General features: G+C 35.4%; 1 protein-coding gene across 2 annotated transcripts in view; it reads left to right on the forward strand.

The window, feature by feature from the left end:
- The window catches only part of Jing (jing), a 151747-nt gene that overhangs the window by 118792 nt on the left and 7738 nt on the right, over positions 1-25217 (forward strand). For both annotated transcript variants that reach the window (XM_064135804.1, XM_064135805.1), the window contains exons 3-7: positions 16802-17207; positions 18638-19444; positions 20932-21111; positions 24565-24837; positions 24983-25050. In XM_064135804.1, coding sequence (XP_063991874.1) covers positions 16802-17207; positions 18638-19444; positions 20932-21111; positions 24565-24837; positions 24983-25050 — 1734 coding nt within the window. The remainder of the gene's footprint in view (positions 1-16801; positions 17208-18637; positions 19445-20931; positions 21112-24564; positions 24838-24982; positions 25051-25217) is intronic.

A 25217-nucleotide genomic window follows, 5' to 3' on the forward strand; every position in this document is an offset into this window, starting at 1 on the left:
TATGATATATAATATATTATGATATATATCATATGTAATATACCATATATAGTATGTAATACATAATATATTATATATAATATATATATTTACCATGAGGTAAACCATTAAAAACCATAAACCAACTTAATAAAAATACATATTATATTTCTCACGTTTTTTTTTTTGGGACAAGGTTACTGTGCCACCCGATATGGTCACAATTTTATTTAGCAACTCCCGGAGAAAAGGCACGAACGAGCGTGCAAACCTCAAAGAAAAGAATGGAGAGTCGTCATACTGCTGGCATAAGAGGCCGAGGAAAAGTCAATGCTCCTGAAATACTTGCCCGCGGCCCCTCTCAGCTGCAAAAGACGACACTCACCTTTTATTACACGAGCATATACTTGTTCCACCCATTTATTTTTCCTCCGATGACTCGAAAGTGGGTGTAAACAAATTAACATTTTGTCTCCCATTACCAACGTCTCGCCGTTTTCATCCCAGTGCAATATCACGGAGACATTTTCTCAGATACGGATAAAATAAAAAGCCGAATAAATAAAATATAAAATCGCATGTAAATGGTCAATTCGATGAGCCGGTGGAATCACGAGTGCGGTTCGGGTATTAGCCTTCAGGCATCGCTGGGGAATATTTAAATGTCCCGTAAATGGCCGCTTCTCACGCAATCTATTCATTGGTATTTTTTTTTTTTCAATTCACTTTTATGCGCTTCCATTCGCCCCTCCATCACGATTATTCCGCTACTGGCCGAGTGGTAATTGGGGTCAGGTACCCTGAGTTAGGATCGGAAATTGATCCGACTGTAGTCAGGTTTTGTGGAATCAGGTCGGTTGTCATAAGAAATTGATCAGGTTTGGATCTAGTTAATTTGGTCGAAGTCAATGGCAACAGCACTGAGGTGACTCTGATCAGAATCTGATGGAGTGAACATGATCTCAGGCTCAGGTCAACCAACCTGAAATCATTTTGACTCAAATTTGAACAACAAATCTCGAAAAGTCACTTAAGGATTTTTAATTTATGGAATTCGATTTCAGTATTTCAAATGTGAGGGAATTATGATTCGAGTGGTAATTGGGATCAGGTACTCTGAGTTGGTATTGGAGATTGATCCGACTGTAGTCAGGTTTTGTAGAATCAGGTCGGTTGTCATAAGAAATTGATCAGGTTTTGATCTAGTTAATTTGGTCGATGTCAATGACAACAGCACTGAGGTGACCCTGATCAGAATCTGATGGCGTGGACATGATTTCAGACTCAGGTCAAGCAACCTGAAATCATTTTGAGTCAAATTTGAAAAACAAATCTCGAGAAGTCACTTAAGGATTTTTAATTTATGGAATTCCATTCCAGTGTTTGAATTGCGAGAGAATGAGTGTTTCGAGGAAATTATGATTCAAGTGATAATTATAATTATACTCAGGTACCCTGACTTCGGATCAGAAATTGGCCCGACCCTACAGACAGTTTTTATAGGATCAGGTCCGCAACTTCGATCCGCACCTCAACCGAATATCCACTGGTTCTATCAAACAATTCTTCAAATTTCTAAATGTAGTAACTAAGAATTTCTTTCTTTTTTGTGTTCTCGCATTTTTTATAAGAGAGGTTTTGTACCCATTGTGTTTTAGTTCTAGGTAAAAGAGCGCTAAGTTTTAAGAGAGTTAAGTTTTTCAAGAGTTTGTATTTAGAAATTTTAAGTGTCGAATATCGACGAATGTTTAGGTCACATAACGTGGAACACATTAAAGCGTGAACAGGGTCAGGAGTGCAGGAGTGTGGACCTGAGTGTCAATGCGCTCATTGTTTAGGACAAAGATTGCCTTACTTTTATAAGTGAGACCGTTGTGTGATTAGTTGTAAGAGAGGAAAATGAAGAAAAAAACAAACTGGACTTTTTGGAAGAGAGATCGGTGAAGGAGTAGCACAGAGCAGATTATAAATTTATTTTTACGTGTTCTGTTTATATTTTCTTTAAAAGTTTCAATAACGTTAATTGTTATTTTATAATTTATAAAATACTCCAACAATTGATCCCACACAAATAATACCTCTCATCCGCCTATTCCGTAACAAATTAATCACAAATATCAAGGTCAACAACTGCAATTCAACTTTACAATTTAACCCCTCATTAATTGCTCAATCGTTTTCATTCATCGTAAATCTATCACCCAATGAAACCTGGAATATTCTCTCTCTCGGTATTTCCGGATTCTTTTTCCTTTCATCGGGGAAACTTGCGTTCGAGAATTTCTCAGCTATCGGACGTTTATTTTTATCCCAATCTCTATTGACTATTAAATTCATTTTCATGCCATCAATTCGCGTGGGATAATATCATAAGAATTGCTTCGCTTTCTAAGAATTCAGTCTCTACGTTTTCTACCCCATGGACCACGAGAAAACATCTTCGTATATAACAGGTTTACACCGATTGAAGCGAATACAGTTAAACCGTTGTATGGTACAACGATACAACAGGTTACACGCCTATTCTCGCCCACAGAATTTGCATTTGTTTTGTGTACTACAGAGTGGGCGTATTATATATTCCAGGGATACGCTCTCTCTCCCACTCGTTCAATCACTCCTCGACTTTTTCTATGCTATGTACGGGTGTACATACACCATGTAAGTGTATTCAACCGTGACATCTTGTAACGGTGATTCGCCGAAAGTGAGATTGCATTCGAGCATACGACTGTACTCGCACTTTATTCTCGTTTTTTGAGAAAAAATTTGAGATATTTTCGCTTTTTCGCAGTAATAGGGCATACGGCGCGGGCTAATCTTGAGAATAAAAATAATAATTCTTAATTAAGAAACTTATGTAACGTTTTGTGTCACCATTCTATTTTGCTAAGATACCGTATAACACGAAACCGAATGCGTGGTCCACGCGTCACATTTGAATTTCCCGCCTCGAGCGCATTGACCAATGAGGAAAGAGTCTTACGCATGAAGTTAGCCGACGGCTAGTGTTGCCAACTTAATTTATGTGCTTGTACATATGTGCTTTTATACATAGGAAAGAGAACAGGAAATTCAAAATAAATTCGATAGATGATTTACTGCGCGATCGAACGCGTGTTCCGCGCGTCATATTTGAATTTCCCGCCTCGAGCACATTGACCAATGAGGAAAGAGGCTTATGCATGAAGTTAGCCGATGGTCTATGCAGCTAACTTAATAACTTAATAATATCTTTTTCAATGAAATTAAATGTCATGATTTATTAGATGTTTATGTTTATATTTATAAATAAATATACAGTAAATATACTAATTAAATGTAATCGAATTAAATTGAATGAAATTCAATTATATCACAAGAATTGCTTCGATTTTTGCGAATTCAGTCTCTACAATTTCTACACCAATTTAATTGCATTGAATTTCATTTGATTGAATACAATTAAATTGAATTTAATCTATATATCATTGATTGTTTATATACTATGTATGTAATGTATATAAAAGTCCATATATGGAGAATCGATGTTTCCGGGATCGCTAATTATGAATATGATAACGATTTTTACATGAGCAACTCTTGTCTATTTATTTATAACAATTTAATAGTTTGACGTTGATTTTGCTGGAGAAATCAATTTCTATTTTCATGGAATGAATTATTACTATTTTGAAACCAATGTTTTGTAATGATTCCTATTGCATTTCTACGTGGAATGGGCGAATCGGGACATTCATAGTGAGGCCCCAACAGGTCGCACCCACCTCAACGCACCCAAATATGGGAGCGAGCGCAGCGAGCGACCAACAATAAGAAGAGTAGAACAACGCACCCCTAGTCATTAATTATTTCTATGAATACAAACTTATTTCCATTGCATGACTTTAAGGCCTTTTACAGACTAAGGTACGGATTTTCCGAGCACCTCGGTGCCACCATTTTGAGAGAAAAATATAATTTTACTAATTAAATATTTTTCTGACAAGAATTTAAAGTGAATTTTCCCATGAAAAGTACTGGCGTTTATGTGTCACAAACAAATATAATTGGCAGGATTATATTTTGGTCTCAGTGTAATATGAATATTCAGGAAAAATCACGTCTTTCCTGGAATCCCAAAGCGTAATACGTAATTGAAAAAAATTTTCCGGACCTGTCACTAATTTTTTTTAGAGCGTTTCATTATTTTAATGAGAATTTTCTGGGAAAAATTAGGAAAATGTCCGTAAAAGCTTCCGAGTCACTTCTGTAATCGGTAAATGATCGTCACTGAGAGAAAAATGTAGATTTGTCAATGAAATATTCTTCTAACAAGAATTTAAAGGGAAATTTCGGGCATTTATTTGTCAAAAACAAATATCATTTGCAAAAGTATATAAAATGTCCTCGTCACTTCTGGAATCGGTAATTAACCTTTACTGAGAGTAAAATATAGTTTTACTAATGAAATATGTTTCTGACAATAATTTTAAGTGAATTTTCCGATGAAAATTTCGGGCATTTATTTATCAAAAACAAATATCATTTGCAAAAGTATATAAAATGTCCGCATCACTTCTGGAATCTATAATTAACCTTTACTGAGAGTAAAATATAGTTTTACTAATGAAATATGTTTCTGACAATAATTTTAAATGATTTTTCCTATGCAAATTCCAGGCATTTGTTTATCCAAAACAAATACCATTGACAAAATAATATTTTTCTCTCATTGTTGATTACCGCAATGATAACTAGTAATTTTTCTTCGGGCAGGAAGGCCTTCTCAGATTTTGAACAATGTCATTGGCCTCGACTTACACCTCTCGGATTTCCTCATAAAGTCAAACAGGAAGGGAAAAATATGAAAAACGACAACAGACTTACATCCACATATACGTGTTTAGATACTTCTACAAGTGAATCATGTATTTCCCGTCTTGAACGTCAATGTTTTTCATCATTTTTATATGAGCAATGTTTTATAACACGTGAGGTGCTTCTGTCTTCAGATACCGTTGGTAAAAACATACAAACGGCATATCCGTCATCGATTTCCAATTCGAGGCACGTGCGCTTCCCTGCGCAATGAAGGGAATCGGTAAAAAGAGGAAGATATCGACGGTCGGGGATGAAGTAGGCGGTGACGAGAATGAATATAGATCTTTGCCCCAGGTTTTGGTATTTGTTTAAAGTGCGTATCCTTAACAAATGGGATATTTACACACGGAAAGAAGAAACTCAACTCAACTAAAAAATATACTAAAGATAAGGAAAGTGTCTTAGAATGATTTTTGTTTTTGAGTTGTATTTAACATCAAAAAACGAAATCATTTTGAAGCACGTGATATATTAATGTACTTAACATTAAGTATATTGACTTTCCAATGGTAAAATCGATGACCAATTGATTGTTCCACCATTTTATTATGTCCTAGGAATATATCAAGTACCACAGAAACGTTTATCATGACTATGTGCACTCAATTTCTTAGAAATGACGAAAAAATTTTGAGTAAAATATGGAGGACATATAATGACAATAATGGAGGACATTCAGTAATACCTTCATGTACCATAATTTCAACAATTCACTAGACTTGTAGTTTTGTTTGTTTGTTGACTCTTGACTCGCTTCACATTCAGCATTTTCAAAATAACTCGGCTTCGTCAATTGCTAACTATTCGATCACTAATTACTACGAACTATTTCACGAAAGTTACTGATCCATCAAACAAACTTGAGAATAACGAGATTATTGGGGAATAACGACACTCAAAACATGGGGTGGGGGGAGAACGTAATGAGCGATTAGAATTTCTCTGGTCGTCAGGAAATAGAATCCAGTGGAGCCATTTTCTGGTTATTTCTAAATCATCGATAACATATATTGAAAATTAACATTTGTGAGGGATTTAATCTGTTCACAGAAGACAACAAACTCTTGAGAAAATGATTTTTTTCTCAATACTGTCGTCGAAAATCGATTGTTTTGTCACCGATCTATTTCTGCTATACATGGATCTAGTGTCTAGAATATATATATTTTTATTTATTTATTTATTTATTTATTTATTTAACTGTCACAGAGGGGTAGACTCCCTATGATAGCGAAGTTCATTCATAAACAAAAAAATGATAATTTTATTTTTTTTGGTTTTTCAAGTTATCAATACAATCAAGTCTATAAATAAATGAACGCGGTGGTGATAACAATACCATGAATTAAATTAAATATAATATATAGTATATAATATATACTATATAATATATAATATAATTTTAAAAAAATTATTCCAGAAGGGAACGAACCCATGACCTTTGCCTCACCAACACCTAAATATCTCTATACTTGACCACTTACCGAAAGATTTCAATAATTTAAATTTCAAACCAATTATTTATACCTAAAAATTACCATCCACCCCTAGACCACCAATACCCACACCAATCACGCGCTCAATTCTAATCCAAAAAACTCCCAGAAACCATTTCATAATTCTCCAAAAAACTATTTCTTTCTCCCTCCACTCTACAATTTTTTCCCTCCATTTCGTCAATTCCTCTCTAAATCCCCCATCACGATCAATCAACTACTCTGACAATGTCTCCAAAATCCTCAAAATTTCATACCACCCCAGTACCACAGCCTCGCTCCATCATCACCCATAAAAATTACCCCCAAAATTTACAACATTTCATATCATATCTGAATCACAGAACCGCCAAGAGGGACTGCCAATCAGCCCCCTCCCCTTCCCCCCTCCCCTTCTCGTCACCCAATGGTTAGAATAAAAAAATCAACCCCTCTTTTCTCACCACCGCAAATACGTCAAAGAAGAGGGCGTCACCTCTTCCCTAGGAGCCCCTGAGAGTTAAAGATCACCTACATATTGGATTAAGTTTCTCAGCATATTGACGCGTCCAATGAATAAATGGAAGTGTGAATCAGTGGGAAAAAATAAGAGGGGTGGTGCGTGAGAGTCGTCGGGGTGACAATAGAATCATTGGCTATCCCATACCCTCATAATCACAACAATTTCTTTTAAAAATCTAAGTGTTGATTCAGTTGTTAATTTTCATTTCTTCTGAGTTCATTTTTTCTTGTAGCGGTGATGATGGGATGGAGGGGGGGGGGGGGGGTGATTGAATCCGATAGTTAACTGATCAATGAAGTATCGATAAAATTTTTTTTTTTTATAGAGTCGTGTAGGGCGATTAATTCTTTGATATTGTTGCTTCAACCCTGGAACAATGAACTCGTAATCATTCGAATATGTGAGCACACAGAGGGATCAGTCTCCTCCCCCCCCCCCCCCCGCAGCGGCCCTTTACAGAACCTTCCGCGCCTTTACCATCGCCGATAGAACGAGGAGTACAAACACAGCATAATTACGTGGTATAATCATAAAATCCCACAGAGGGTGGTCTTGAATAACAGAGTAATTAAGTTATTCATGAAAATGATTCTTTTTTTTATTTAGGGGGTTGTGATCCCCAGGTGAAAAATGTTCGCTCTGAGGATGGAAAGAAGGTAATTCAGGATTGGAGATCGAATCTTGATTCGATTGGTGAATCTTAAAGTGGAATATTTTTAAGATGGAGGAAATTCTCAAATTTAGATCGTTCAGAAAATTCACATTTTTTCAATGTTGTATATAATTTGATATTATACATAATATATGATATATAATATATGATTATATATTATATATTTGATATAATATTGTTTATTATTGATTCATGATTATTTTACACTTTTCTAGTTTTAGTATTGAAAGGTATAGATTCTTATTCTGACGCAGAAAGTTTTAAAAAATTCTTCAAAGTTCGAAGCACTCAAAGCTCACTTCGATTGTGTAATAAATTGGAATTTTTTTCTTTAATTCCTTGATGAACGACACGGGAAAAACTATTCAATAAAAATTACGGAAGTGGAGTTCATTTACCTACTCTGGAAGTGACTACACTAAGAAATCGTTAACAGAAGAAAATATCTCTTTTGGGACGAATATCGTCAGGCCCATCGCCCTCAGCTGAACTAAGTACAATTCCAGGCATGAAAATCATGATGAACGCAAAGATTATGACTCAACAAATGACCTTGGATCAGAATTCATTAACGATTATGAATATGTAAAATTATTCTGAGTTATGTCACTCAAGAAAATCAGAAATTTGGGAAAATTGTAAAATAATCACGAGTTATGGACAGGGATTATTTGAATAATATCAAACCGATTTGACCTTGAATTCTTTATTATCGCACGCAAAAGGTATCTTTCTCCTGTGATGTCTCCAGAGCAACTGGACCCATTTCACAAAAGGCCCTCGTTTATTCATTCCTTTATTTTCCTTTTCTGATTCTGTTTATGTTCTGTTCTGAGAAAAACTATAAAATACTGACTTGGACTAAACACAGCTATGGACGGACGGTTAATTCATGTCCACACATACCAAGCACTCTCGATATAATAATTATATACAATAGTACAATATAATAAACAAATCGTTCATCATAACTTTAATATTTGGAGCTGAACCTCCACTTCCTCAAGATATCTCCCCCTGACAACTAAGAAATTTTGTCACCAACACTTCCAAACTAACAAATTAATTTCACTTGAAAGAATAGAAAACTTCGTTGACATTTGTTTTCGTTTATTTATTCACAAACACACACAAATTAAGATAATGATTTTATTTTCACTCAAGACTGAATATATTAATGAATTCTTAGGGATGTGGCCGTGGAAAACTCCGAAGTTTTCTTTTCGCGAAATAATTAAATTGTCAGTAGGAAAATTAGTGCAAAATTAACGTGATTAAAATATTTTCTTTAAATTAATTAATTAACGTCTCGTCGGCCGATTGCGTCACTCCCGAATTCTCCGTCGTCCACGAGATAAACAAAGAGATCTCGAGGGATGTTTTGTCCTACAATGTGTTCCTTCACCCCCATTGTTGAAGTATAAAACAAATCCCTTTAAAAAATCTACTTTCCCCTGTCAAGAATATCAGTCCTCGCCTGAAATAATTTTTTTCTTCCTCTCAATTGCCCTCACCGGCTCCATAAAACCCTCAAAATTATAAACATTTTGAATTTTCCGGAGCACAAAATATACTTTCAACGGATTTTATTTACATAAATAATAGATGCAAAGAGCAACAATATTCACAAGGTTATATCCATAATTTATCTGTATAGTTTCGACCTCGAGACTTTTACGTATAATTTTTCATGGAGTTTGCGGCTTCGTATTGTTTGCAATATACCCAGAAAAGGTGAAAGGTATTTTTCAAAAAAAAAAACGTATCTAAAAAAAAATACCTGCAACAGGAAAGTTTTATTGGAAAAATTTCCGGAATATAACGCGCCGTCAATAACGATGACAACGCTTTTTACTTATTGTTGAAAGAAATTGAGTGGAGATTTACAGTGAGAAGAGCGGAGGGGTGTAATCCCCAGACGGATTGAACGGCTGCCAGGGGTCGAGGGGTTGCAACCCCTTTTGTTACCGAAAGTGTAATTTTCAGAGATAGACCTGAAGGTGTATGGAAGTTTGAAGAAAAGTTACAGCTGTTATCTCCCTCTCTCTGTCTCCAGGTTCGCGTGATCGCCGTAAGAGAGTGGACGTAGGTCAGTGACGGTGATTTATGGAGTGTCACGTGGTCCACCTTTACTATAGAATTCCCGGAAGAATATTTCAATGATTGGAAAATTTATTAAACTGGCGTATGAAAAAAAAATGGGATAGGAAATGTGAGAGAGGAATAGAAACTCGATTTTGTGAAACTAAAAATTCAAATGATGTATGTAAAATATATAATATATAATATACAATATATTAAAGGTAATATATTGCATACAATATATATTATATATTCTATTATATCATATTATATACATTGAATGTATAATTCAATTTAATTGAATTAAATATATATCATATATTATTTATATACTATATATTTAATATATGTATAATATATAGTATATACTAAAGTCATCATTCAATAATATTTATGTTAATTATACTCAATAATTTATGTTTATAAAATAAGTTAAATAATATACATTTAATTCAATTCAATTTCATAATTGAATTTTCATAATTATAATAAATATTATTGAATGCTTAATTTAATCCATAAAATATATATTTTATAATTTATTTATATTTCCTCTTGTGTGCGAAGTCACAATCCAGATAATTAAAATATCAATTCAGCTCAATATAAACGAAAATTATAATTTTTAACGCTTTTGGACAATAGTCATATTTAAAATACCATTAAACTCGAATTGCCATTTCCGTCGCTTTTAACATAATTATTCATAATTGTTATTACGAAATTTAGTTTTTATAATATAACAATTGCCCGACATTTATAAATTTACTAAAAAAAATTGAAAATTATAGAATATTTTCTTTTTAACCGAAACGCACTCTTTTTTTTGCTGTGTAATTTCATTGAACAACAAATTCTTAATTGTTTGTTTAAAAACAATGCCATATTTCTTTTTCGCTCACCACGTACCGGAAAATACGCGCGATTATAACTAGTTATTCAAAAATTGAAAGGATGACCTTTAACGTACAGCGGATATACAATTCTCGTGATCTTCAGTTTTCGGCTGGTGTTTGGGCTGACACGTAAAGTACATTAACCACTTCAATATCTTCAAGACTATATTCCCAATGTTCTCTAGAAATTTCAGACGGCAGTGAAAAATTTAACGAAATCTGATAAGAATCGAGGGATGAGAGGTAAGCCCCGCTCGTTTTTTTTCTCGCGACACAAAGACGGAATAAAGGAGGGACGCACCCGTGGGAATTGCGTATTTGGAAGTGACTTCGCACCGTCTCTTAAATCTCACGAACCCAAGAACCTGGAAAATGAGAGAGCGCGAGAAAAAGGAATTCGAAAAGCTGACGATATTCAAATTATTTGGCTTTAAAACTATAAATCGGCGGAAAAATTCATGATCAAAAATAACATAAACATATTTTAGTTGAATCGATCAGTTATCGATTGTTACTATCAGATGTCCCGTCGAAAGAATATATTTCACCAGAAAATATAACGTCGCTGATTGATTTTGGATATTTTTGGCTGAAGAAAACGCGCGGAGAGAAAAATCTGGGAATTTTTATGGTGTGACGGACTCGACTGAGGAGACCTTCTATATCGACCTCGCAAAAATACTGGCGTCGAGACGGACGCCAACGGCTGACGCAACAGGCCCCATAACGAAGACCCCCATCGGTAATAATCGGGTACATTCGGCGCTCATCGTTAACCAATCAAAATGAGTTACCGAAAAATTGTTGTGTGGTACAGTAAAAAAATGACTAAAGACACAATAGAATAAACTAATCTAGATATGAATTTCCAAACAATTCCCATCAATTTTTCATTTAAACTCAAAAAAAAAATAATAAACTTTCAAATTTTATGGTGCTGTTTCGTAAATTTTACGCCACCACATGTCATTAATTACACACAATTAATGAGACACACACACGCACATTATTTTTGTAATGTTTTGTAAAACATTACAAAATTTACGGTATTGATAGGACTTTTTATGTCTCAATAAAACCCATTCCCGCATTTTGCACCTCGATTTCCGCGCCGGACCCAGAATTTTTTAAAAATAAATAACCAAATCGTCCGAACACTGAAATTACCGAAAACCGGAGATTTGTACGAAGTCTTCTTCTGGCCGCAAGTATGAGTATAGCTTCAGGTATTTGGGTGAACGTGCATTTCTGTGCCGCGAGAAGAAGCATGCACTGATTGTAGAAGTAAAAAGACCAGAGTGTTGTAGCTAGCAAGACGACGACGGGCGTCCAGAAGAGGGGAAGTGGAACAAACGAGAGAAAAACAATGAATAAAAAAAAATGAGAAGAGGAAGGATGAGAAGAGCGGAGACAGGGAACTAGACGAGTGAAGACTGTGGAAAAGTGGAATAAGGCGATTGCGGGAGATTTCGCCGCATAGCGGTCGCCACGAGAAGCTCCCCCAAGGAGGAAGTGAGAAACGTCCCTCCGACAGTTCCACTTGGTCTAGACGCCGAGAAAACTATACCCATATATTCTCGTTAAATACGAGCGTAAGAAAAGAGAGAGTGAAACAGAGCATTTCGTCAAGAGAGACATAAACAACTGGGGAACGAGAAAAATATACATGAAATACATGAACAGGAGTGAAATGCGAGGAAAGGAAGTTGTAGACAGCGAAATGTGGAGTGAGGAGAACGGGAGATAGTGCACACAACGTGGGTATGAAAACAACTGTTGAGGGACTCTCGTCACAACGCGGCGCCACCTGCAAGGTTCTCTCGTCTGCACTCATATGAATATCTATAACTACTCCCGATGTATTTCGAGAGCCCCGAGTGCTGTCAGGCTAATTGATACTGTCAATAAAAACGACAAGTACGGAAAAAGCACTCTGTACCACATTTAGTGAGTTCATACACCGCTGACTCAACAATTATGACTATTTTTAGATGACAACCTTCACTGCTTAATGAGTCAATGATGAAGCGAACGGGTGAAATGTGGGAAATTGCTGTTGGTGGGATCAAAACAGTGATTTTAATTGGGGAGTTTTGGTGTTTTGGGTTGCGATGGTTCCGGGAAATGGACACATCGTAATCCTGATCCCGGGGTTCACTGATCTCGAGCGGTGACCGTGGATGGGAATAATGCGTAGCGAACACAAACCGAACATATTGATTTTGAGCTGTTCCCAGTGTGTTACCTCGAAATGAGGACGCTCAGTGGATTCTAGTATCGAGGGCTCTCTTACACCAGTTTTATAAATTCCTCTCTCGACCTCGTGAATTTTCTGTCCTTCCGAGAAACTCGGAAATCGCGTGATCGGCGGTTTTGTTTTTGATGTTCGATGTAATTTCTGTTGTTTATGGTATAGATTTTGAAGGAGGTACTCGTTGATTTTGGGATGAATTTGACTTATCTGGGAGTGGAGGTTTTGGGAAATATCTCGGAATCTGAGGGAGATAGCGGAATTCTTGTTATGACATTTGTTGTAGCTCTTCAGTCGCTCCGTAAAAAAGGTTCTCATGAAAATTTTGTTATCTTTCCTGGATTTCGAGATATTCAGCGGAAACTGGTCGATAGGCAGAAGTGACTCGGTTTACCACTTCGCTACTGAATTGTCATCAAGGGGAACGTAAATATTGTAAACATTACAAGTCAATAGTGTTCTTTGAACCTTCGGTCTTCTAATACAGAGATAACTCGCACTTCTCCCTTTTTAGAAACTCATGAATCCATAATTTCCAAGAAAATCATATCTTGCTCTGAGAAAAGAAAAACTTCTGCCAAGAAATTATTCACTTTTTCCAAAGATGATAATTTATTCATAATCAAAATGTCATTCCTCAAATTAAGTCTAGTGGACTGAATTTATTCACAATTTTTATCTCCTCAAATCCAGAAGATTTCAATATCGAAACCACTTGACTTAATTCGAGAAGTCGTGTTCTTGTTGTCGATAAATTCCCCATCATTTTTCTGAGAATAACCAAATCTCTTGACTAAAATTTCTTTCCTCTGTACAAAATATCATTTTTTTTAATTTTCCAGTCTGAGCTTTTCTAAAGTAAAAGCGCACATCTCAAAAAAAATTTTTTTCTAAATTTTTCTCTAACAATTTGAATATCTCACGAATAACGAAAAATCAAACTTATTCGACTTAATGATTTGAACTTATTAAAATCAAAATATGTGTCATCGATAGTTAAATGGTAGAATACTCATTAACATCAAAATATCTTTTCATACCCCGAAGGGTCTCCTTCCCAACAATAATCCCGTACGATCTTACTATCGAACAATTTCCGAGGATTAACCAAAAAAAAACCGGAAAGGAAAAATACAGACGTATTACTCCGTTAGTGACGTAACGACTATTGCATGCACGTCTTGACCTTTCGCACACTGAATAAACACGCCTGCGCAGTATCCCCTCCGGTAATTTTTTTTCTCTCTCCCCTGGAGATGTGATAAAAATGCGTTCCCCTACGGAGAAAGCACCATTCGACCCCTCCCCCACATACGCACACGCTTGGCCTCTTTTCACTTTTTTTTTTTTCTCTTCATTCTTCTACTCTTTCTCCAAGCTCGATGTCGCCCCTTCCGCCTTCACTTGTGCAACTGCACGATTACGCGTGATTACGTTTATTGGTCATTAAACTGAGACCACTGACACTTGAATATTCTCGTGGAGGAGATATGCCATTAACTGGGTCGAAAAGAAAAATGAATATTCATTTATATTTTTTGCGTCTTCGGTGAATGTTATTACATTGTTGGCAATTTTTTGAAATTAAAAAAAAAATATGACAACAATTTCACAAAGATTAATATATAATATATAATATATAATATATAATATATATAATATATAATATAATATACAATATATAATACATAGTATAATATATAATATAATATATTATATATAATAATATATTGACGAATTATTACCTTTGGAGATATATAATAAAACGATATTAATTTGAAAATTTTCTCTTCAATTGAACAGAAAAATCCTGAGTTATATCGATTATCAAATAATTTGTATATCAAATTAAACTAATATTTGATATAATTCAGATAGAAAATTTAAAAAATACAATTTGAAAACACTTTTCGCACTCCGCAAAGGAAACCGTAGAACTGCCGTAGGGCATCAAAGAGGCCAGGAACGCCCTCAAGGATTAACCAGCCCGATTGCCAATGTCTGGCCCTGTAATTAGGTTTACGTTGTCGGTAATACCATTACGGGGTAGCCATGTAATTCCCACTTCCCCCCCCGTCCCTTTCGGCCCTCCATGCCCACATCATTCAGGTTTCCGCTGGAGGGCAATTGCTGCACTTCCATTCCCATTGTTGGGCAAACCAACTGCCACTAGTGCAGATCAGTATTAGAAATATGCGAAAATTTTGGGACGTCAGTAATGACGTGTCAGGTGATCATTTTATGACTGTCTAGTGAGTGTCACGTGACATGTCAATTATGGGAATTGTGGGTGAATGGTATAATCATGAGGAGGATCAGGTGATTATCATTACGAAAATGTTCATAAAAAATATGTGATGTATTATATATCATATTTGATATATAATATATAATCCATATATATGTGATATATCATATATTGTTTTTGAGACTGTCAATAATATATAATATAATATGTAATACTTTGCTGGACTATTGTCCCCACGACCTTGAGCCAACCGCCGGCCAACGCTAAACCGTCCGTCAGCCGACCCTGAGCCATCCTTCAAAGTCCTTAAAATTTCAGCTTTTCCTGAATTTTCCCCCTTATTTTCTTATGATGCACAGAAATAATATTTTGATTTCTTTTATTTTTTAGTCATCATTTTACCGATATTATTATTGTTCTGAGGCAGAATCGATTTCTCATTTTCTTAAACTCCAATTTCTTTATTCGTGAAAATCAACTTGAGAATATTCTGTCCTTCACAATGACCATCCTTCAAATCGTTCCATTTTGTCTAAAATTTCCGTGACGATATCTTTTTTTTAGGGATCTTTCGAACAATTGTCTTAATCCCACGTCCCTCAGTAATGACAATCGAATGTCTCACCTGCTGCCGACGTCTTTACCACCATTTTTTTCCAATAAATATTGTTTATGATCAATATTCCCCTGAACATTTAAAAAAATTAAATTTTCCACAAGTTGGGTTTAACGATTCAATTGTCCTGATCCTCAGTTTTCGGCCCCACTGTAGGTGAATGGGCCTTAGTCCCATACTCTGCAGCTTAAGGGGAGACCCCCATCGCAGGGACAGTCGCAGGTATTTCTCCACTTCCCCAAATATTCGGAAAAACTTCCTGGCACGTCTCTCGTCAGGGTCGGCGTTTTTCCTCAAAAGTTCGAACATTTTGCGACAACTTTTATAATCTCGCGAATATTACGAATTATACTGCGTCGGTGATTCGATAATTTCCGATAATTGGATAAGCTCTCCGCACATCTTTAGTAGTGTTTTATCTGTATAAAATTATTGCGTGAAAGGTGAATAAATTGTTAAAATATAAATTATTAAATTATTTTTATGAAAAGTTCCCTAAACACCTCTTGAGTGCCACATAAGTGAACGAGTGCCCATTTATTTAATAAAATTTGGAGAAACCGCCAGAGAAAACCACTAGTTTCCCTTTTCTGGGCCACATGGGTGACAATTTAGTCATTTCATTCAGTCAAATTCTCTATTGTTGTTGATATAAAAATCCCAAAGAAGATCAACCTAAAAATCGAACTGAACAACGATTCGAAGGCTTAAGATATTCAGTTCTTCAATCTTCAGATAACTTTATTTAACAAACCTGAACATTTATTAACTCTTCAAAATCCTTCGTATCGAGTCTTATAACAACGTTTCATAACCATTGATCAATATTAAATATTTTTCACATCATCAATGAAAGTCATCAATTAAAAAATAACAAATGAAAATTACTCAAATCATTACTGAATTAACACTCAGTAAATTTAATCAATTATAACTTAATTATTCCAAATTTACTTAGTAATAACGAAATGAATTGGGTCTATTAGTTCGATCACCTTCGGAAATGTTATAATCAACAACAATAAATAATTTATCCGAATGAAATCCCCGAAACTTATCAAGTAAACAACGTTAACCCTCGTCGAACTAGTAATTCCAGATTATGGAATTGTTTATTTTCCCATCCCCAATCAATATCACAAGATACGTCAAATAAATCAACCCAATCGATCCTAATTGTTTGTTATTGTTGCAGTGGTGTCGCGATATCCTGTGGTGAATGCAGCAGCAGTGGAACAAGCGATATTACCGAGCCCGGTTCACCCTGCAGCACAAGTAGCGACGAGGGGGTGGCAATAGGGGGGGCAGCGGCTAGTAGTCCACTGCCCTCATTACCCAAACTGGCACCAGCTACATCATCTATGCACAATGGGACCAGGCCCCAGTGGCCATGGGCCCCACCACTAGCTGCAACAGCGTGCTCAGCTTATAAAACCCACAAGGGAGAACCGGAAATTGGCACACTACCAAAAGTTGGCGCTGCTGATCCCACTGCCAGGGCTGGTAAGACAACGCAATTGGGGAAACAACAGAATCATCAGGAACATCAAGGGAAGATCACTGAGTATTTCAAGACGCAGATAAAACCTCAGCAACTGAAGGCAAGTATTCATTATCTGTCAGAAAAAAGTTTTTTTTTTAAATTTTGTAAAGACCTTGAGCGTAGAAAAAATGGATCTTTTGAAGATCTTTCAGAAGTCATGTGAAGAGCATTTCAAATAGTTTTAAAAATTGCAATCATCCAGTTGCGACCCAAAAGATTTTTATTTTGCTTGGGAATGATGAAGAACGATTTGAATTGTGAAAATACAAATTTTTTTGCGAATGTCTGTGTGGTCTCTCATGTTTTTTCAAGATCTTTGGAAGACAGTTTTTTTAGAGATCTTTTGAAGAGGATTTTTAACTGCAGATGATCAGGAAATCGTGTTTTACATCTCCCAGTTTGAAAAATTGTTTTTTGAAAATCTTAGAAATAAAAGTTGAAGCAGAATTTTGAAAAAATGATTTTCACAAGAATCTTTCAAAGATTTCTGAAAATTTCATATTTTTATACCATGAAATTGATCCAAATTGATGAAAACATCCTATTAATGTCATACAGTGGCGATCAATCGAATGGAGTCAATAACGCGAATAATTGACGTTTTCTAAATGATGACCAGAAAAGATTCTTTGGGAGATTTCCGTAAGATAATATATTTCTTGAACATGTTCTGAATTTGATTTTGGAACATGTTTTTCGAAAACTGTCTTCCGAAGATCTTTCAACGATTCTGTTGTAAATTTCTAAAAGATTTGACAGGAATTTTTATTACGGTTGAGGCCAAAACACAAATACCAAACGTTTTTATAATTCCTGAGGTGTTTTCCTCTCTGTGGACGATCTCTGGGTCACATTCCACATCGTGGAATAATCGTTTTCCTCTACATAGAGTAATCGCAACGTTAATTCGCATGACACACCCTTTTAGTAAATTCAAAGATTAAAATCTTTCTTTTTAAATTCTCCCCAAAACAAAATTCCCAGTTCGGGAAATAATTTCTATCATTTGTTTATAAAAAGACAACATTTTGCAAAATATCAAGAGAGAAAGCTTCTTTAAACATTACGGAACAGATACGCACTTTTTCAGGAAACGTTCAGGAAAAAGTCCAGAACATTTAAGAAAAAGTATAGAACGTTCAGTAAAAAAATACGAAACTGTTCCGTAATTTTGACTGAATATTGTTTTAGCTGACAAATTACGGAACGGACACGTAATTTTTCCAGAATCTGCTCTCCGTTTGCGTATGAATTTTTTCAAATTTTACTCGTGCAATTAGTTAAAGAAATTGGTAACTAAAACAATCAAAAAACCGCGTGTCCCATCGATCAAATATCGCCCTGAGGGTAGAACGACTTTAGTCCCCATTTTCCAGAAAACCCATCCATAAATCCATGAACCAAAAATTGAATCTTCAAACTGACCCATCAGACCCCAAATTTCCAACTCAAGACTCAAACATCTAAACCAAATGACTTAATTTCCAGGCGAAGAAACCCACCGCCGAAATGTCTGTGATGATAGCGAAGAATTCCTCCGAGTTTCGTCGGCCTCCAACAGTCCAGAGGAACAAAGGAGGCCTAGCAAAGTACCTGGGTGTAGTAACGCCAAATGGAAGAATCGATCACGACTGGGAAGTGAGAACAATGACAGTATCACCACCTCTAACACGAAAACTGCCAACAGTATCACCTCGTGTCAGTGTCACAAAGTTGGATAAAAAGCTGATATCCAAATCAATACCGGGTTTTCCAATATCGAGTGAAGTACTATCGAGTATTCCAAGTTGCAAGATATCATCACTAAGATTAACGAGTGAAGCAAGCCCAAATGCCAGTAGTGATTCACCACTGTCACCACCCACACCAAATCATCAAAGTCAGACTGAGCCAGTGGCAACGATTGAATTCGAATCAACTGCCAAGCCCACTGTCAACGAGAACAACAACGTGACAATTTGCAGTGGCAATCATATCAACAACAAGGAGCATCCTCTCTCGTGGATGGTGAATGGTTTGTTGGACAAGAGGGAGGAAGATAAGCCGAGGACAACATCCAGGATCGAGGAGGACGAGGAGGAGGAGGAGGAGGATTCATCGAGGAGTAGTGAATCCAAACCATCGACGAGAAGCAGTGAATCCAGTTCACCGATATTGACAGCACCAACTACCATCAGATTTCCTGCCCGGGCACCAGCTAAAAGTAGTAGTCAAACCAATGACAGTGGAGTTTGCAGGTGGGACAAGTGCAATGCCAATTTCGAGTGCAGTGGATTGCTCCTCGAACACTTGCAGGTATGCTTATTCAATATTAACATAATTAGCATAATTCTGCGAAGGGGAGAACAATGAGAGTTGGAGCAGGGGAATTAAGGTCAGCTCGTAGCCTTCTTCGTGATGATTAGTAATCTGATTTGAGAATAGCTATTCGTGATTTGATATGCGAGAAAGAGAGTGATGGAACACAGAGTCAGATGTTTTTTTATTGAAAGGGGCTGAAGGACAGTAAAAAGTTAATGGAGTGGAGCTAGATGATTATTGATGTTCTTGTTGATTTTATTAAGAACATTGTCATTTGGACGAAGTGAGAAAATTCTGAATGAAAATCGTGAATAGGAGTAATTTATATTATTTTTTAAACATTTGTTCTTTGTGAATAAACTAAAATTGTTAAATCACCTAAAATCCTTGTTTTTGACAATTTAAGTTGATTGAGCTTTCGAGTAGATAATTTTTGCGATGAAACGTTGACTGTTTAAAAAATATTTATAGAAAATTCTCATCATTTTCTAAAATAGTAATTTTTATAAATTTTGCAGTTTTTTAACGGTTCAATATCAACTTAAATTTACAACTTTAAAGCTTAGATAATCAAATCATTGAGAAATATCCAAAAAACTACGGTCAACTGCTCAGATATTCGACAACAAAAGCACAAAAACATTTAACTCCGTGAAAAATGGCCAAAGCACTGGGATCTCCTCGAGAAAGGAATTAAGGTCAACTCGTAACCTTCTTCATGATCATTAGTAATCTGATTTAAGAAATAGCTATTCGTGATTTGATATTCGGAGGAAACGTTCACGGAACAGAAAGTCACCCCTATTTTCTCATTAGAGGGAGGGCGAACAAGCTAATTGCTGGACGGTTAAGGGAAGTTGGAGTTCCAGGGCAGGACATAAATTAAAAGAATCGCGTAAATGGGTATATGATGGCTTCCATGCCTTCCAGAATGGTTTAATTACCAGAAATAATATTCCAAGTCAAAGTAACAAAACAAAGACTAATTAAATTAAGAAATACTTCAACGCCTAATACGTACGCTAAACTCAAATTTGTAAATCTCTGCGACATTCGGATTATTTCGATAAAATATTTACTCGACAGGTTTTGTTTAAATTTTTATGGTGAATAGTTCAAAAAAGTAGCTCCAATTATATTGTATATGATAAATAAAATATTTATTATAATCCATTATAACTACAATAAATAATTATTATTAATATAATATCATTATATTAATAAATAATTATAATTAATTTTGTATTATAGTGTTATAATATTTTTTGTTTATCACTGTAAACAATTTTTCTATGGCATTCAACAAATATTTAAGATTTATCAATCACCATTAATTACAAGATTTTCAATTAAAATATCGTAATTAATATTCATGTAATTTAAAAAACGTACCATCCAGCTATCAACATGTGTTACATAATCTCAGATTAAAATGTATAAATTGAGGTTTCGGACAAATAAAAAAATAATAATAATTTCAGGTGGCCCACATCAACACACAAACTGGGGGTGACAATTTCGTGTGTCATTGGCAAGGTTGTAAAGTAAAAGGCAGAACTTCATGCTCCAGACGATGGCTGGAACGACATGTGCTTTCCCATGGAGGAAACAAACCATTCAGATGCATAGTCGACGGCTGCGGCAGTAGATTCAGTTCACAGGTATGAAATGCGTTATTTCCAATAATAAAAAAATCTTCCAATACCTACGATACCATATAAAGTGATAGGGCAGGTGTTGTTCTTGAATTTATGTTGCTTGGAGACAGGAAAAAAATTCAGTTCAACTAATTAAAATCTGAATTTTTGATCATTCGACGTAAAAAAGTTAAGAACATTGTTGACTCTTCGTAAACGATAATCTACCGTTTGGAAAATAAGTTGTGTTGTTTGTTTAGGAGGAGGGAATGTGCAGCTTGTTACAAAGTATTACAAAAATAATGATGACATATCCATTCTTGAATAGTGTATTGATTGATTGGTTCTGTTTCTATTGAAATAGACAGGCTGATAACGAATGCAAGAGATGTTTGGTCGACGAAATGTCGCGTCGGTGTCAAAATACGCCTAATTAAAAGATCATTTGACAGAGCCGGGCCTCTGCTAGTAGATATTTCGTAATTCAAAAATTGAAAGTGAAGATTTCACAATCTTAGATAAAGGCATTCCAATATATTTTTTTTTGTGATAAGGTATTTCAAATGATCAATAACAATTCAGTAGCGCTGTGGTAAATCGAGACGAGTCACCTTTGACTATTGACCTGTTTTTATATGATGAATATCTCGAAATCTAGGGAAGATGGGAAAATTTTTGTTAGAACCTTTTTTGTTGGGCGAACTAAGTTTTACAACAAGTATTATAACAAAAATTTCGGTATCTCTCTTAGATTCGGAGCTATTGTTCAAAAACTCGACTAAGGGACAAGTCGACGGATCGTATTTTACCACTTCGATGCGGAATTATAAATAAATTAATTTACAGACTGTTTAGGATTTTTCTTTTCGAACTTCGCATTTTGAAAATAAAACGATGAGTTTTCAATCATCAGATCTCTCTTATTTTAGGACCAAATCATAATTGTTTGGTATTTTTGTCGCGAAAGTCCGAACAACGAACAAAAAGATGTGAACACTCGATTTTGGTTCCGAATGAAAATATTCTAATCGTTCAAATTAAATTTTTTATTTATCAATGAAGTTGTAATCATGTATTTTGGGAACATGCACAAGTCGATTACCCAGCGATTCAGATTCCTCTGACACTATCGATAATCGTCTTTCGTCGTTTGACAAGTGTCTTATGATGCTCTGCACGAATGACAGTTTTCAATCACAACTTTTTTATTTGTTTAATTCTTTCTTCTATTTTGATTTACTTTTGTCAGTCACAAGTATTTAATCGCAGATATTTTACCCCAATCAAAAAAAGTTTATCAACTACTCTCGTTTTTTCTCAACCCAAAACATCAGAATCGAATTCAGTCGCGAACTGGTGAAGATAAGTTCCCTTATCTCTGTCTAGTTTTAGCGCAATAACTTCAGATCCTCATGAGATAGCGAAATTTGTATAATAACATTTATTGTAGTACTCGATCTGCTCCACAAAAAAGCTTAGAACGAAAATTTTTCTATCTCCCCTAGATTTCGAGATATTCATCGAAAACTAATCAATAGTCAGAGTCACTTATTTCGTTTTATCACTTTGCTACTGAATTGTCTTGCGATTTCCATCAATATCAGAATTTCTATTATTGAGACGAGTACAAATGTTTAAACTTCTTGCTTTCGATGCGCTCTATTTATCGACCATCTCAGCGTTAAACATCAGCGAATCATTCATTTCCGATTGTCCACGATCGATTAGTCACTTCGGAGTAATAAACTGACGGTGTCTAAAGCCTGTTGTTATCCTTTGAATTGTTCAGTGAATAATATTCCTCACTTCGACTCATTCATTTCCACCAATCGTTAATTGTAATGTAAATGTTGTCTCTGTCCTTTTCGTCGATGATTACCACGTAATACTGGAGATGAACTCGTGGATTGTGATTATAATATTATCGTTTATCGTTTGATGGCGTTGGGTAATGTATTTTCATTTCGAATGATTCGAGGCAACTTGCTTATTTTGATTCTTTCGATATATCCAAAATGTTGTAGGCTCATTAAAGGCAAATGCGACGGTTTCTGATCAGCTGAGGTGTTCTTTTAGGTGAATCGTCGATATTTATTGATATTTATCAATGAAAATTTTTCAAGTTCGATATTAAATTGTTGATTGAAATCAGAGTTTTAAAGAATTCAGGTTTTGAGACAGTTTCTGATGTGGAAAAAAGCGGTTTAATATTTATGTAGAAAATGCCGATTGACCCGGACATAAGGCAATATCCGGGGCATGATGGGACACCCTGAGAACATTTGAAATTTTGAAAAACGGTTTTTTCATTAATGATGAGGGGACGAAACCTGAAATAAGGGGTTTCGCACTTGTTGAAACGTTCGAAACGCTGAAGGGCTCGAAAATAAGAAAAAAAAAATGAATAAAATATGATTTTAAAAATGAAAAATATACAAATGAATGAAAATAAAATTAAAAAATTTAATTAATCATGTCTGTAAGGAATGGGAAAACTGTAATAAGTGAAAATCGAAATCTGCCATAATTAAGGATTTATCTCCGAAACGAGAGATTTTACAGAAAAATGTCACAGAACTTTTTCGTGGAAAATTTCGTCAGCTACAAAAAAGATATTTTGGCATTTTCTCCTAAAATCACTCGTTTATGAAATAAATCCACAATTATCGAAAATTTCGGTTGTAACTTAATATACTTTTGCACTTTGCTGCTACAATAAATTCGGAATGAATCAAGATCAATTCTCACAAATGATTAAAAACAATTTATACATTAAAAAACATTCTCAGCATCGAGATATACATCAACAAACTAAAAAAATTTTATTTTCATTTTTTCGAGGGCTCCATTGTCCCCCAGAGTGAGCTATCGATGAGTATTCCCCGTGTCGATTAATACAATCGAGACAACAGAAAAAAACGCAAATATGCAACTTAAATAACATCGATCAACAACTATCTTAACTTAGAATTTTCTAACAGATTCTGATCACCTCATTTTATAATTTCGAAAAAACCAACTAAGTTTCAAAAAGTGCGACTCAGCAATCAGAAGGTCCTTCCAATCAGAAAATGCCGCACTTCCCTTATTTTTATTTCCATTTTTTTTCTACAAAACTGTTGTGCATTAAACTGCATAAACAACCCCAAGGGCTGTTAACACTCGACGTTTGTGGAATATCTTGGACTAATCAATTGGAAAAAGCACGTTAAAGGTCCTTTTCAGCGACAGCCGATTTCAGTTCTTCATTTTTGCTTCAGAACGAAACAAAATGCTTCCAGCCTTTCCCCTAAAATTGTCGAGTCCCTAAAACTTGTGGACTCAATCCTCATTGGTCGTGTCCAAGTAAATTCTTTTTCATTAAAAAATTGGCATATTTATTACCGTAAATATTGATCAAATCACTGATAGTGGAAAAGGCTCTCCTGGAAGGCGCCTGAGAATTTAATCTAATTTAAGAATCAACTTGATTTCCAGCCGGCACTTGAGAGGCACGTGAATAGTCACTTCAATCAACCGGAGACGAGTACAAGTAACAGCAGGAGAAGTTGTGAAAATGGTGGAAAGCTGGTGCGAAGGAACGGAAAAAAATTGAGATACAGGAGACAACCGTGGTCGGCCAGGCTGTTCGATTACTTCGATACTGGAGTGATGGAGGGCCTTCAGCACAGGCTATTGGAGCTAGCGAAAACCAGGACTCAGGGATTGTTGGCAGAAACGCCGGGAAATTCAATGACCTTAACTAGTCAAGTGAGTATTCATGAAAAATCGATAGCAATCGAAGGTGACATTTGCCCTCTCGCGAAACTTTTAATCGCAAGAGTTCTCTCTGTTTCACTTTCCTCGGATGGAAATGCCCGATGATTTACTGTCATTATCTTATGTCTGTCCGCAGGTTTTAGCCAGAAGAATCGAGAAGGATGGGAAAACCAAGGTGCTCGTACGTTGGTATCCACAAGACATGTAAGTTAATTGCTATGAACATTTTTTCATTCGAAGAGAATTAGTATGAGATAATACGTCTTTTTACGGTCGTTTTCCATTTATTTATTTTTCGAGGGAAATTATTGAGTCGAGGGAAGATGTGAATGATTTAAAATTAAAAAATGTTAGGGATATGTCAAATGAAC

Source organism: Diachasmimorpha longicaudata, chromosome 16 (genome assembly GCF_034640455.1).
Source record: "Diachasmimorpha longicaudata isolate KC_UGA_2023 chromosome 16, iyDiaLong2, whole genome shotgun sequence".
Taxonomy (NCBI): domain Eukaryota; kingdom Metazoa; phylum Arthropoda; class Insecta; order Hymenoptera; family Braconidae; genus Diachasmimorpha; species Diachasmimorpha longicaudata.